General features: G+C 41.9%; 1 protein-coding gene across 2 annotated transcripts in view; it reads left to right on the top strand.

The window, feature by feature from the left end:
• The window catches only part of golph3a (golgi phosphoprotein 3a), a 66395-nt gene that overhangs the window by 25101 nt on the left and 26996 nt on the right, over window positions 1-14298 (top strand). For both annotated transcript variants that reach the window (XM_043687458.2, XM_043687465.2), the window contains one exon: window positions 13314-13445. In XM_043687458.2, coding sequence (XP_043543393.1) covers window positions 13314-13445 — 132 coding nt within the window. The remainder of the gene's footprint in view (window positions 1-13313; window positions 13446-14298) is intronic.

Genomic DNA, 14298 nt, shown 5'->3' with positions numbered 1-14298 from the left:
GGATTGTTTTTGCTAGGGTCACAGGCTGAGGGGTAAATACATTTTGCCAATTTTTGAGATTTTACAAATTCTGATATATTTAGCTTTTGTTTTTATTCTTGTATCATAAACATCTGCTTTATTGTTCGGACCAAATCTGCAGTCTTGTCTGTTAGTTGAAAATTGCTGTCTTTCACTGAAACAAAAAAGAAAATATGATCTATCAAGCCAGGTGTCATCTTGGAATCTTTCAGGAACCTTGACCTTTTATAAGCCTCTACAAGATCAGGCCTTAGCCACCGACGCTCCAGGGAAAACAGCCTCAGCCTCTTCAACCTCTCCTGATAGCTCAAATCCTCCAATCCTGGCAACATCCTTGTAAATCTTTTCTGAACCATTTCAAGTTTCACAACATCCTTCCAATAGGGAGGAGACCAGAATTGCATGCAGTATTCCAACAGTGGCCTAATCAATGTCCTGTAGAGCTGCAACATGACCTCCCAACTCCTGTACTCAATACTCTGACCAATAAAGGAATGCATACCAAATGCCGCCTTCACTATCCTATCGACCTGCAACTCCAATTTCAAGGAGCTATGAACCTGCACTCCAAGGACTCTTTGTTCAGCAACCCTCCCTTGGACCTTACCATGAAGTGTATAAGTCCTGCTAAGATTTGCTTTCCCAAAATGCAGCACCTTGCATTTATATAAATTAAACTCCATCTTCCACTTCTAATCCCTTTGGCCCATCTGATCAAGATCCTGTTGTAATCTGAGGTAACCTTCTTCACTGTCCACTCCACCTCCAATTTTGAAATCATCTGCAAACTTACTAACTGTATCTCTTATACTCACATCCACATCATTTATATAAATGATGAAAAGTAATGGACCCAGCACTGATCCTTGTGGCACTGCACTGGTCACAGGCCTCCAGTCTGGAAAAACAACCCTCCTCCACCATCCTCTGTCTTCTACCTTTTGAGCAAGTTCTGAATCCAAATGGCGAGTTCTCCCTGTATTCCGTGAGATCTAACCTTGCTAATCAGTCTCCCATGGGGAACCTTGTCGAACGCCTTACTGAAGTCCATATAGATCACATCTATCGCTCTGCCCTAATCAATCCTCTTTGTCACTTCTTCAAAAAGCTCAATCAAGTTTGAGAGACATGATTTCCCATGCACAAAGCCATGTTGACTATCCCTAATCAATCCTTACCTTTCCAAATACATGTACGTCCTGTCCTTCAGGATTCCCTCCAACAACTTGCCCACCACCGAGGTCAGGCTCATGGTCTATAGTTCCCTGGCTTGTCCTTACCACCTTTCTTAAACAGTGACACCACGTTAGCCAGCCTCCAGTCTTCCGGCATCTCACCTGTGACTATTGATGATACAAATATTGTATCAAGGGGCCCAGTAATCACATCCCTAGCTTCCCACAGAGTTCTAGGGTATGCCTGATCAGTGTCACAAATGTAGAATATTCATGAAATCCAATTTAGTAGAAACTTCATTCATCCAACGAATGATTAGAATGTGAAACTTAGCACCACAAGGGGTATTTAAGAGAAGCAACATTGAAGCATTTAAGAGCAAGCTAAGTAATTTGTGTTGGAGAAAGGGATGGAAGGATACATTAAAGAGAGGTGGGAGAAATATCATATTATGACGATACTATGGCTTTAAGAGGTGTGTTTTGTTCTTTTAGTTTGAAAAGAAGGGAGGTTTAGACAAGATGCAGAGCAGTTTGCTTCAAGCCAATAAAATAAACAGCTTGTGAAGATTTGGGATTTGTTTTTGTAAGTTGGAACAATTAAAGCAGTCTGAATGTGTGGGGTCTAGCTCCCACAGAACCAGGATTTTTAGTTCAGCTTTCAGTAGCGATTGCTGGGGTCCTGAAGCTGGATGTGGAAGCTCTCGCTCTCTCAAAGCCAAATGCTGGGGCTCTCTTTCTGCTGATAGAATTGCATATGAGGCAATCTGTGTTACTGAATTCACCTTTTTTGGCTGTATTTTAACTATAGTGTATGAATAAAGAGTGTTTTGCTTCACGCCTAATAAGTTTGACCAATTGAATTGCATCTGGAATGCAATGTCTGGCGCTTGCCTTTTAAAATAAGAAAAGTTTGAATCTCTGCTATCCCCTTGAAATATTTTGGGGAAGGTTAGTCTGGCCCATATCAGTATGGTGCACATATTTACAACATAGCTGTTTCTATGCTGAATGTTTATAGAGTTTGAGCTGCAGTTAAAGGAAGGTTGGGTTAAAGTCTGTCTTTTGTTACGATCAGATAATACAGATGTTTAGCTTTTTGGGAGCAACAGCATCATGGAAAAGGAGCTGAAAATGTGTTGCTGGAAAAGCGCAGCAGGTCAGGCAGCATCCAGGGAACAGGAGAGTCGACGTTTCGGGCATAAGCCCTTCTTCAGGAAGGGCTTATGCCCGAAACGTCGATTCTCCTGTTCCTTGGATGCTGCCTGACCTGCGCTTTTCTAGCTACACATTTTCAGCTCTGATCTCCAGCATCTGCAGACCTCACTTTCTCCATCATGGAAAAGGAGTCAGGAGAAGGCGATGATTAACATAAGTAATTGACAACTGATAGAGCAAAGCAAAATTGTAGAATTATACAGATTGTGACTATGCTAGCTGTTCAAAAGAACTATCCAATTAGTCTCCTTTCCTTGCGCTACATCCTTAATTGTACATTTCTTTTTTTCTGTGTTGAAGTGGCAGGCAACTGGAACCTTGGGGTCATGTTTGCAGATTTGGGTATTTTGCGAAAAAGTCACCAAGCTGCGTTTCATCTCCTTAATGTAGAGCATACCACATTGAGTACAGCAAATACAGTGGACTAGATTGAATGAAGTACAGTAAATTACTGCTTCACCTGGAAAGTATGTCTGGGGTCTTAGATTATGAGGATGTAAACCGATATTACACAGTCTGCAATTGCATGAGAAGGTACAGTGGGAGTCTGATTTATAGGGAGAGGTTGGACAAGCCAGGACATTTTTCTTGACCATGTAGGAGACTGAGGAGGTGGGGTCTTACAAAAGTGCATAAGATCGTAAAAGGTGTGGATAGGGTGAATGCACTCAATGTTTTTCTTGGGGTTGGAGAATTGAGGACTAGAGAGCATCAGTTTAAGGTGAGGGGAGAAGAAATCAAGGGAATCAGAGGGCCAACTTTTTTTTTTACACAGAATGTAGTATGAGCTGCCAACAGAAGTGGTTGAGGCGGGTACATTAACAACATTTTAAAAGGCATTTGGACAAATACGTGGATAGGAAGGGTTTAGAAGGATATGGGCCAAGCACAGGGAAATGGGGTTAGCGTGGATAATATTTTGATCGGTGTGGGCCAGTTTGAACCAAAGGGCCTGTCTCCATGCTCTATGACAGGAATAGTGGAGGAGAGTATAGTGTTTCCTGATGTTGTCTTGTTCCCCTCTCGGTCGAAGGAAAATGCTCAGAGAGACAGTGTAGTTTTACACCTTCATCTTTATTCTGGGCCCTGGAGAGAGAGAGAGAGAATGATTGCTCATGTTCACGGAGACATGAATTCACGGTCAGCTCTGGAATAGCAGTTTCTTGATGATTATTTAGTCACTTTACAGGGAGGGGCATTCAGATAAGGCAAAATACATATTGATTGGATGACCATTATAATCAGCAAGTGTCAGTAGAAAAGATTTAGCCATCTGCTGTTACACCATGAATGTTCTTAACCTTAAGTGGCTTCACATAATGGATACTTTTCGCCTTGTTAAACTGACCTTACATACTGAATGCTTCCAATATTGTTAAATGGCTCCACATAATGAATGCTTTTCTACTTTGTTAACCCATTACCCTTGCCTCCAGCACCCCATTGTTAACTGCAAGTTCTTATCTGATCTAAGTCATGCTCAACTGAACCTCTTGTTTCATAAAACTTCAAACATCACTCTTTCCCTCCAGTGAGAATGTGTGTAGGAATGATCCCTGTGGAATGCTGATAATGAGAGGTGATGGTTTTATCGTTGGACTGTTAACCAGAGAACCAGGCAATGTTTTAGGGACGCAGGTTTGAGTCCTGCAACAGCAGATGGTGGAATTTTAAATGAATAAAAATCTGGAATTAAGAGTCTAATGACCATGAAACAATCTCTGATTGTCAGAAAAACCCATCAGAATTATTAATGCCTTTTAGAGAAGGAAACTGCTGATGGCCTACATGTGACCCCCAGACCCACAACAATGTGGTTGACACAACTGTTTCTGGGTAATTAGGGATGGGCAATAAGTGCTGGTGTAGCCAGTGACACCCACATCCTATGAATGAATAAATTGGAAAGAAAGGGAAGGGAGAGGAACAGGGATCTGGTGGTGGCATCCCATTGGAGGTGATGGGAATGGCAGCTTACAGTCCTTTGGATGTGTATGCTGGTGGGGTGGTAAGTGAGGACCAGAGAGACCCTATTATTGTTGTGGGGAGGAAAGGAGTGAGTGAGGGCAGAAGTGCGGGGAATAATACGCACATAGCTAAGGGTCCTTCCCACCACAGTAGCAAGTATCTTCAGTTGAGGCAAAAAGGTGGATTTCAAGAAGCATTTTTAAGGCACAGTGTATTACTGTCCTCATTTACTAATATGCCATTTTGTTTTCAGTTGCAAACATTACACTGCTGCTCTTTATGCCCAAGTCTGATAAAGGAATTGGTGTAATGTCACCACACTAATCCTTGGGGAAACATTGCAGTCACCAATCATTAAAACATCCATCACCATACTTCTCTGTAGCATTGAGCTAATTTTGTATCTGTATTGCCATTTCCCCCTTAATCCCACGGGTTTCTAATCTCCTAATAAGCTTCCTGTGTGACATATTGGAAAGTTACTTGAGTCTATATTTGCAACATTGAGTTGTCTATCTTGATTGAACTCTTGCATTTCAGAATGTTTCATAGAATCTGTGCTCCTGGTTATTGATCCCTCTACTAGTGTCATAGAGTCCTACAACAGAAGACAGGCTCTTTGACTCATGTTGGTCCATGCCGACCAAGATGTCCATCAAAGCTAAATCCATTTCCTTGCACTTGGCTCATATCTTTCTAAACCTTTCCTATCCATGTATTTGTCCAAATGTCTTTTAAATATTGTTAATATACCCACCTCAACCAGCTCATTCCATACATGTACCACCCTCTGTAAAAAAAAAAAGATTGCCCCTCAGGTTCACTTTTATTCTTTCCCCTCTCTGCCCTCTAGTCCTCAATTCTGCAGCCCTGGGAAAAAGACTGTGTTCATTCACCTATCCATGTCTCTCATGATCTTATACACTTTTATAAGAGCCCCCTTAGTCTCCTATGCTCTAAAGAAAAATGTCCTAGCTTGTCCAACTTCTCCTTAGAACTCACTGTTGAGTCCTGGCAGTGTCCTTGTAAATTTCTTCACTCTTATCAGTTTAATGACATCCTTCCTATAGCAAGGTGACCAAAACTGAACTCCGTACTCCAAGTGTGGCCTCACCAACATTCTGTACAACTACCAAATAACCTCCATACTCAATGCCCTTATTGATGAAGGCCAGTGTGTCAAAAGCTGCCTTCACTCTGTGTACCTGTGACTCCACTTTCAGAGAACTATGCACCTGAACTCCAAGATCACTCTGTTCCACGACACTCCGTAAAGCCCTACCACTCACCATGAAACTCTTACCTTGATTTGACTTCCCAAAATGTGAGACCTCACACATATCTATATTAAACTCCATTTGCCATTTCTCGACCCACTTGTCCAGCTGATCAAGGTCGTGCTACAATTTCTGATAACCTTCCTCACTGTCCACGATACCGCCTATTTCAATGTCATCTACAAACTTAGTAATCTTGTCTTATACATTCAAATCATTGATATAGATAACAGTAATGGGTCCAGCACTGACCCATGAGGCACTCCACTAGGCACTGGCCTCCAGTCTGACAAGCATCCTTCCACTAATTACCCTCTGCTTCATATCATCAAGGCAACTGTGTATCCAATTTTCCTGCTCCCCCAGGATTCTATATGATCGAACCTTATCAAAGGCCTTACTGAAACCCATATCGATTACATTTACTGCTCTGCCCTCGTCAACTTTCCTGGTCACATCATCAAAGAACTGTAATAAATTTGAGAAGTATGATCTCCCATGCACAAAGCCATGCTAACTATTCCTTATGAAACTCTTATCGTTTCAGATGTATGTATATCTAACTTCAGAATCTTCTCAAATAACTTAACTACCACAGATATTAGGTCTACAGTTCAGTTTTTCTTTGCAGACCTTCTTGAATAATGCCACAACATACGCTACCCTCCAGTCTTCCGGGACCTCACTCCTGGCTAATGCTGGTGGATAAATATCAGCCAAGGCCCCTGTAATTTCTTCCCTCGTCTCTTGCAGTATTCTTGGATATATCTGGTCAGGACCAAGTGATTTATCCACCTTCATACATTCTAATACATCCAGCCCTTCTCTACTCTAATATGGACTTTCCCCAAGGTATGACCACTAACTTTCCCCAAGTCTTAAGTCTTTCTCCACAGTAAACATATTCATTGAGGACCTGCCGATCTCCTGTAGTTCTATCCATATATGTCCGCTTCGGTCTCTGAGGGGTCCTCTTGCGCACTCTCTCTCTCGATTCACCGTAATCTTGTGCCCCCTTCCTTCAGTAAACTCCTGTATCCCCTCTATATCTCCTGGGATTCCCTTGATCCCAGCTGCCTGTACCTAAGCCATACCTCCTTTTGTTTTCTGGTCGAAGCCTCAATAGCTCTCGCCATCCAAGGTTCCCTTGCCTTTCACCCTCACAGGAGCATATAGACCTTGAACTCTAGCTATATCACTTTTAAAGGCCTCCCACCTGCCAGAAATCCCTTTGTCTGCAAGCAAACTATTCCAGTCAACCCCTGCAAGATCCTGTCTGATTCTATCAAGATTTGCCTTGCCCCAGTACTAATTGGAGGAAAAAAAATTGCCTTTCCTATTCACCCTATTTATGTCCCTCATAACCTTATACACCTCAATCAGATCCTCTCTCAACGCTCACTGCTTCAAGGAAAACAACTCCAGCCTATCCATTTTAGATTCTGGCTTTCCTTAGGTACCCTGTGAGAATTGAAACCGGTACCTCACTTTAAGTACTTTTTCTACTTTCAGTTACCTAGGATGCACACACTCTGAATTAGGTTATCTAATGCAAGAGATCTCAAGGATTTGAGCAGGTGTAGATCATATGGTCTGTTGATCTTTCTCTGCCATTTGACATGATCATGGCTGATGTTGGGTTTCATCTCCGCTTTTCCTCCTGCTTGCGACACCTCTTGATTTTCAGAGAGACAAAAATAAATCCTCCATGCAACCTTGAATCTATTCAAAGAAGGAGAACCAAAAACCTTTGGGATAGAAGATTCACAACACCTGAAGTGAATTCCCCTTATCTAGCCAGTTCCAAGACTCAGCCAGTCCTGGAACTGGCTCTGGCAGAGATGGTACCTATGCAAGCCAGAACTGGACCTGAGTTCTTTATGGAGTATTTGGCTTGTGTTGCTGTGAAGGTTTAAACCTAACTCTCTAGGGGTGTGGAAATTGGGTGGGTGGGTTGTGTTGGGGGAGAGGGTAGGAGCATAGAGAATGATAAATTATTTTGTGGGGTTGGAGTAAGGGAGAAGTCAAAACATTTCTAAATCGAGGTTGCAGCGAGAGTGCAAGTAATGCACAGAGTTCAGTAAATATGAGTGTTTCAGTTGCAGATTGCTCAGTGGAATTATGATGTGGCTGCAGTAACAGAGACTTCGATCAGAGAAGTTAGACTGAGGGCTAAATTTCCCTGGTTAGAGTTGATTTGAGTTATTAACCATCACGTACCAAGATACAGTGAAAAGTATTGTTTTATGTGCTAACCAGACAAATTGCATCTTACATAAGTACATTAGGGTAATAGAAAAGAATGCAGAATATACAGAGAAAGTGCAGAGAAAAATTAACTCTAATTTGAGAGGTCTGTTCATCAGTCTGATAGCAGCAGTGAAGAAGCTGTTGTTGAATCTGTTGGTATGTGTTTCTAAACTTTTCTGCCTGATGGAAGAGGGTAGAAGAGAGTTTATCTAAGATAAATAGGAAACAAAGAGGATCTATGGAGGGGGAGGTGGATGGATTTAATTAGGAAAAGCACTATAGTGCTGGAGAAAGTAGATGTCCCAGAAGGTTGCAGGCAGAATTGATTTGATGAGAGCGAAGGAGCAAAAAGATAGTTACTTTGCTTGGTGCAATTTAAGGCTGCCACCCAGTGGGAGGAATGTAGATGAACAAATTTGCAGGGAAATTAGAGATGTGTAAGCATCAGTAGTAACAACGGCAGATCTTGACTTAACCGTGCAGAGTTGGGCAGTGTTGGTTTCTACAGCACAACGGGTCCAGTCCAGTCTACTGAAACACCGTTTTTAGTTTTTGCAAATGTAGAACCATTAGAAGTAGTAGAAGGGCCAAGTGGAACAACTATCTGTTTTAGAACATATCAGGGTCAGTGATAATTTTATCAGAAGGTTTAAGATGACAGTCAAAAAGTATACTGATGAATCCAGACTAAGAATAATTAACTGGGGCAGTCAAGACCTAGTTTTGACCAAACAAACATTTATTGTCCTCCGTGTTCATGGGTAGCAGCAACAATACTATGATTGAATTTTACATACAGTTTAAGGGAGAGAGAATTGTGGGTCCAAGACCATTTTGAATTTAAACAAGGGTAAAAGGACATAAAAGCAGAGCTAATGAAAGTGAACTAGCAATTTAGTTTAAGGGGTGGATCAGTAGAGATACAATGGCAAACATTTAAGAGAATATTCCAGAAAGCATAGAATAGATGCATTCTAACAAATAATAATTCTAAGGGATGGACCTGCTCTCTGTGGTTAACTTTAAAACAAAGGTCAAAGATCATATCATACACCACTAAGAAACACATCCTTCACTCACAACACTTCCCCCATGGGACGTTCCCTTACAGTCATTGAAGGTGTAACACCTGTCAATTTAACTCTTCCCTCTGCATCCAAGGGTCCAACCAAGGTGAAGCAGAACTTTGCCTGCACTTCACACAATCTAATCTATTGTATTTGCTGCTCACAATGTAGTCCCCTCTGCATTGAGGAAACAAAGCAGAGACTGGGAGACCGTTTCGCAGAACATTATATTTTGCGCGCACAAAAAGATTGAGCTTCTAGTTGCCTGCCACTTTAACACACCAAAAGCAAAAATGAGGATTGCAGATGCTGCAGATCAGAGTAGAGATCAGAGTGGTGCTGGAAAAGCACAGCAGATCAGGCAGCATCCGGAGAGTAGGCAAATCGACGTTTCGGGCAAAAGCTCTTCATCAGGAATGGCCTCCTTCCTGATGAAGGGCTTTTGCCCGAAACATCGATTTTCCTGCTCCTCGGATGCTGCCTGACCTGTGCTTTTCCAGCACCACTCTAATCTAGCCTTTCGCACACCACCCTATTCCCTGGCCAACATCTCTGTCTCTGGCTTGCTGCAGTGTTCCAGCAAAGCTTAGCGCAAGCTGGAAGAACAACGCCTCACTTTCCACTTGGGACCCTGCAGTCCTCTGGACTAAATATTGAGTGCAACAATTTTAGGGCTTGAATTCTTCCATGCCCTAGCCCCCAACTACACACACCAGGCCTTGTTATCACATATACTGCCATTACATGCTGTCTATTGTTAGCCACTTGCAGTCTGCATTCGACAACACTTCACTCCCCTGCCAAATCGTGATCTAATCCTTCAGACCCTCAGACCCAACCCCTCCAACCGCAACAAGGACAGAACGCCCCTGGTGCTCACCTTCCACCCTACCAACCTTCGCATAAACCAAATCATCCGCCGACATTTCCGCCACCTCCAAACAGACCCCACCACCAGGGATATATTTCTCTCCCCACCCCTCTCCGCCTTCCGCAAAGACCGTTCCCTCTGTGACTACCTGGTCAGGTCCACGTCCCCCTACGACCCACCCTCCCATCCTGGCACTTTCCCCTGCCACCGCAGGAACTGTAAAACCTGCGCCCACACCTCCTCCCTCACCTCTATCCAAGGCCCCAAAGGAGCTTTCCACATCCATCAAAGTTTTATCTGCACATCCACTAATATCATCTATTGTATCCGTTGCTCCCGATGCGGTCTCCTCTACATTGGGGAGACTGGGCGCCTCCTAGCAGAGCGCTTTAGGGAACATCTCCGAGACACCCGCACCAATCAACCAAATCGCCCAGTGGCTCAACATTTCAACTCCCCCTCCCACTCTGCCGAGGATATGGAGGTGCTGGGCCTCCTCCACCGCCGCTCCCTCACCACCAGACGCCTGGAGGAAGAACGCCCCATTTTCCGCCTCGGAACACTTCAACCCCAGGGCATCAATGTGGATTTCAACAGTTTCCTCATTTCCCCTAGCTTCTAACCTCCAGCAACTCGATCCCCTGACCTGTCCGGACTTGTCCGACCTGCCCAGCTCCTTTTCCACCTATCCACTCCACTCTCTCCCCACTGACCTATTGTACTCTATGCCACTCTCTCCCCACCCCCACCCTCCTCTAGCTTATCTCTTCAGGCTTTCTGCCTTTATTCCTGATGAAGGGCTTTTGCCTGAAACGTCGATTTTGCCTGTCCTCCATGCCTAGAATGTAGCTGAACCATTTCTTTCAAGGTAGTTAGTTCATTGTTCAGTTATTGTTTTGTCTGCCAACCACTTGTTCCAGTCAATCCTGCCTAGCTTTGCTTTGCCCTGTTCTAGCCAGCTCTCCATTGACTGAAAAAAAAAGAAAATATCAGATTGGAAGGATTCTGGTTATTGTTTTCATGACTTTAGTAAATGTAGTGTACCTGTATACTAGACTTGGAAGCATTATACCAATATAGAAATTGCCTTGAACATAATTTAGCCAGCATATCTATTTTGCCAGCTAAAGTTGTCATTTACAGGAGGCTTAGCCTGGGGTAGCTGGTGGGAAAACCTGCCTGGTGACAAACATCATTATTTCCTACTTCAATCCATCTGTTTTTAAGAAGACTTTAGTGTCTTGGTTTTAGCTGAACTGTAAAAGTAAATTGCAGATGACTGGGTCTGGTGACATCAAAGGTAAGTAGAAATTGTTCAAGACAGCAAGACCACCTATTTGTTCTGAATAAATGTTCACATCAAATTAATAATGCGTTAAGTTTTACTTGTCTTGATGTTTCTTAGTTTCTTAATTGGCAAAATTCTGGTCATCGTTTTTGTAGTAACAACTCAATTTTGTAGTTGAGCAGAATCTTAGTGCAACAGGATGATATTCCTGGTGTTTTTTTTTTGTTTTGTAACCAGTGCCTTTGAATTATTTGCATTTTTCTGTAAAAGACCCCAAAGGTTCACATTTGTTACATAATGCAATCTGACTATTTGGCGAGGGAAAATATAAAGGACCATATTAATTTGGTATCAAAGTCAGTCTTGATTTCTCCCAGTTAACTGTTTGTTAACTTGACAAACAGTTCGTGTGAATATGAATTCATGCACTTACTGCATTTTTTCATTTGCATACGAATCTTTTGTATGCACGTTTTCTATAATGTGTCACTAGTCCACAACAATCTTCATATAAAATAATGAAAGTATCTTACAGCAGCAAATATAGGAGGCATGGTTAGTAAGTTTGCAGATGACACCAAAATTGGTGAAGTAGTGGACAGTCAAGAAGGTTACATCAGAATATGACTGGGCCTTGAGGGAGTAGAGGATGGAGTTTAATCTAGATAAATATGATGTGCTACCTTGTGTTAGGACAAATCAGATCAGAACTTAGGCACTTAATGGTAACGTTCTTGGGAGTGTTGCTGAGCAAAGAGGCCTTGGAGTGTAGGTTCATAGTACCTTGAAAGTGGAGTCACAGGTAGGCCTGGTAGTGAAGAAGCCATTTGGTACACCTTACCTTTATTGGCCAGTGCATTAAGTATAGCAGTTGGGAGGCCGTATTGTGGCTGTATGGGACATTGGTCGGGCCGGCTATAAGAAATGTGTTGCTAAGCTTGAAAAGCTTCAGAAAGATCTACAAGGGTATTGCCGAGATTGGAGGGTTTGAGTTAGAGAGGCTGAATAGGCTGAGCATTTTCCCCTTGAGCATCAGAGGCTGCAGGGTGACCTTAGAGGTATATAAAATCATGAGGGGCACAAATAAAGTGAATAGCCAATGTCTTTTTTTTCCACTCCCCAGGGTAGGGAGAGTCCAAAACTGGAGGGGATAGGTTTAGTGTGAGGAGAAAGATTTAAACAGAACCTGAGGGGCAATTCTTCCACCCAGAAGGTAATTGTGTATGGAATGAGCTGCCAGAGGAGGTATGGAGGTGGGTACAATTAAAACATTTAAAAAGCGTCAGAATGGATGGCGATATGAATAGGCAAGGTTTAGAGAGGTGTGGACCAAATGCTGGCAAATGATACCTGGTCAGTTCTGATATCTGGTCATTGCAGATGAGTTTGACCAAAGGGTTTGTTTCCATGCTGTGTAACTCTGACTCTAAACCAATTGTATTTTTTTTTCCTTTTTACGCTGTCCCTGACATTCCTTGTCAGCTATGGTTGGCTCATCTTTCCCTTAGTATGGTTTATTAGAAAGTTTGATAATTGGAAGGAAGTAAGATATTGACAAATAATGTACTCAAGAGATAATCCTTGGGATAAATTTCTGCTGTGCCTCTGAAATTTTCCTCCATTGCTGCTTCACCATCTTCCCTTCTAGGTTCCCTTTATTACCTACTGACTGCATGAGCCCTTACCTTCTCAAATGCTATTGGAAAGCCAGTCAAAGTGAAAGCAAGTTTCTCATTTTGGTAGTCAGGAATGTATAGAATTACCAGAACAGATATATTTTTAAAACAAAAACTTACCCACTCTTTCCAGAGTAACATAATTAACTTTTAACTGCCACCTGAAATGGCTTCAAGTCATTTCATTCAAGGGCAATTAGACGTGAGCAACAGATGGTGATTTTGGTGGAAACCCCCCAGTTCTAATCATCTCAATGAAAAAATGTGAAATTGTACTTGAATATGGAGAAATTTTCAAACCTAAGACTCTTTGCATTGGCTGCAGGAGCATTGTAAAGTAAAAGAATGTTTTTAGAATGACGAGGGGCCTCAAGAATTTAGATATTTGAATTTTGACTGAGAATGTGTTGCAAGTTCACGAGATATGTAATGAATATCATTAGAGTGTCCAAATACGTACGCACTTTGTTTCTTAACTTTACTATTTTTGCTTGTGCTACAGGGTTACACGTCTTTTTGGAATGACTGCATCTCATCTGGTTTGCGTGGATGCATGCTGATTGAATTAGCACTTCGAGGGCGTTTGCAATTGGAATCTTTTGGGATGAGACGCAAAAGTTTACTAACAAGAAAGGTAAGTGCAGTTTTGGCATTGTAATTTTTGAGTTTGTTTTACTTGTAAAACAATCATGCAAGTACATGTTACCAGCATACATTACAACAAAGAGTATATGCATCTTTTGAATAAGTTGTTTCTACATGCAGTGTTCTACGTTTTAGCTACTGTTATAAATCATTGAGCACATCTTGAGTCTGTGTGCCTTCTTTAAGTAAATTAATGTGTATTTACAGTTTACAGTATACAATAATTATGGTTAATTTGTCCATCTATAATGGACCCATTGCAATTTCTGTATATTTAGGATGTACACAGTGCCTTTTTATGGAGGCATAACATCTGTCTGCCTGTCTAGGTTTGTCCTTCAGGTGAAATCCTTGACTGAAACAGATGTTGTTTATTTGCATTGGTGTTCCTGAGGTATGATGGCATTATGCAAAGTAAAGTACTGTTCTTTTTATATTAGTTCATATTTATTCTTTTAACTAAGAACTAGTTTTCCATCTAGAGACGGTGGAATGACCTTAGTTTACCTAGGTAATACATTAGATTACTTTTAACTTTTTTATTGATGAAGTATCTTGAGAGAGTTTTCATAAATGTAAGATGCCTGTGCTGATGAGAGAGACTACATTTGGAAATTGTGTATTTTCATCCCCTTAGTGAAGGAAAAACATAATTTCATGGGAGGCAGTTCATTGAAAGTTCACCAGGATGATCCAGGTGTAGAGAGATTGTCTTCTGATCAACAGCTAAACAGGTTGGGACTGTACTCACTGCAATTTAGAAGAATGAGGTAATCCCATTGAAACATGTGTGACTCTTAAGAGGCTTGATGTCAAATGTGGAGAAGATATTACCCCTCATG

This window comes from Chiloscyllium plagiosum, unplaced genomic scaffold, assembly GCF_037043375.1.
Source record: "Chiloscyllium plagiosum isolate Xiang-an unplaced genomic scaffold, Cpla_swu_hap1 HiC_scaffold_1, whole genome shotgun sequence".
Lineage (NCBI taxonomy): Eukaryota > Metazoa > Chordata > Chondrichthyes > Orectolobiformes > Hemiscylliidae > Chiloscyllium > Chiloscyllium plagiosum.
Note: the sequence above shows the minus strand (reverse complement) of the source record. Positions and strands in the feature narration are given on the sequence as shown.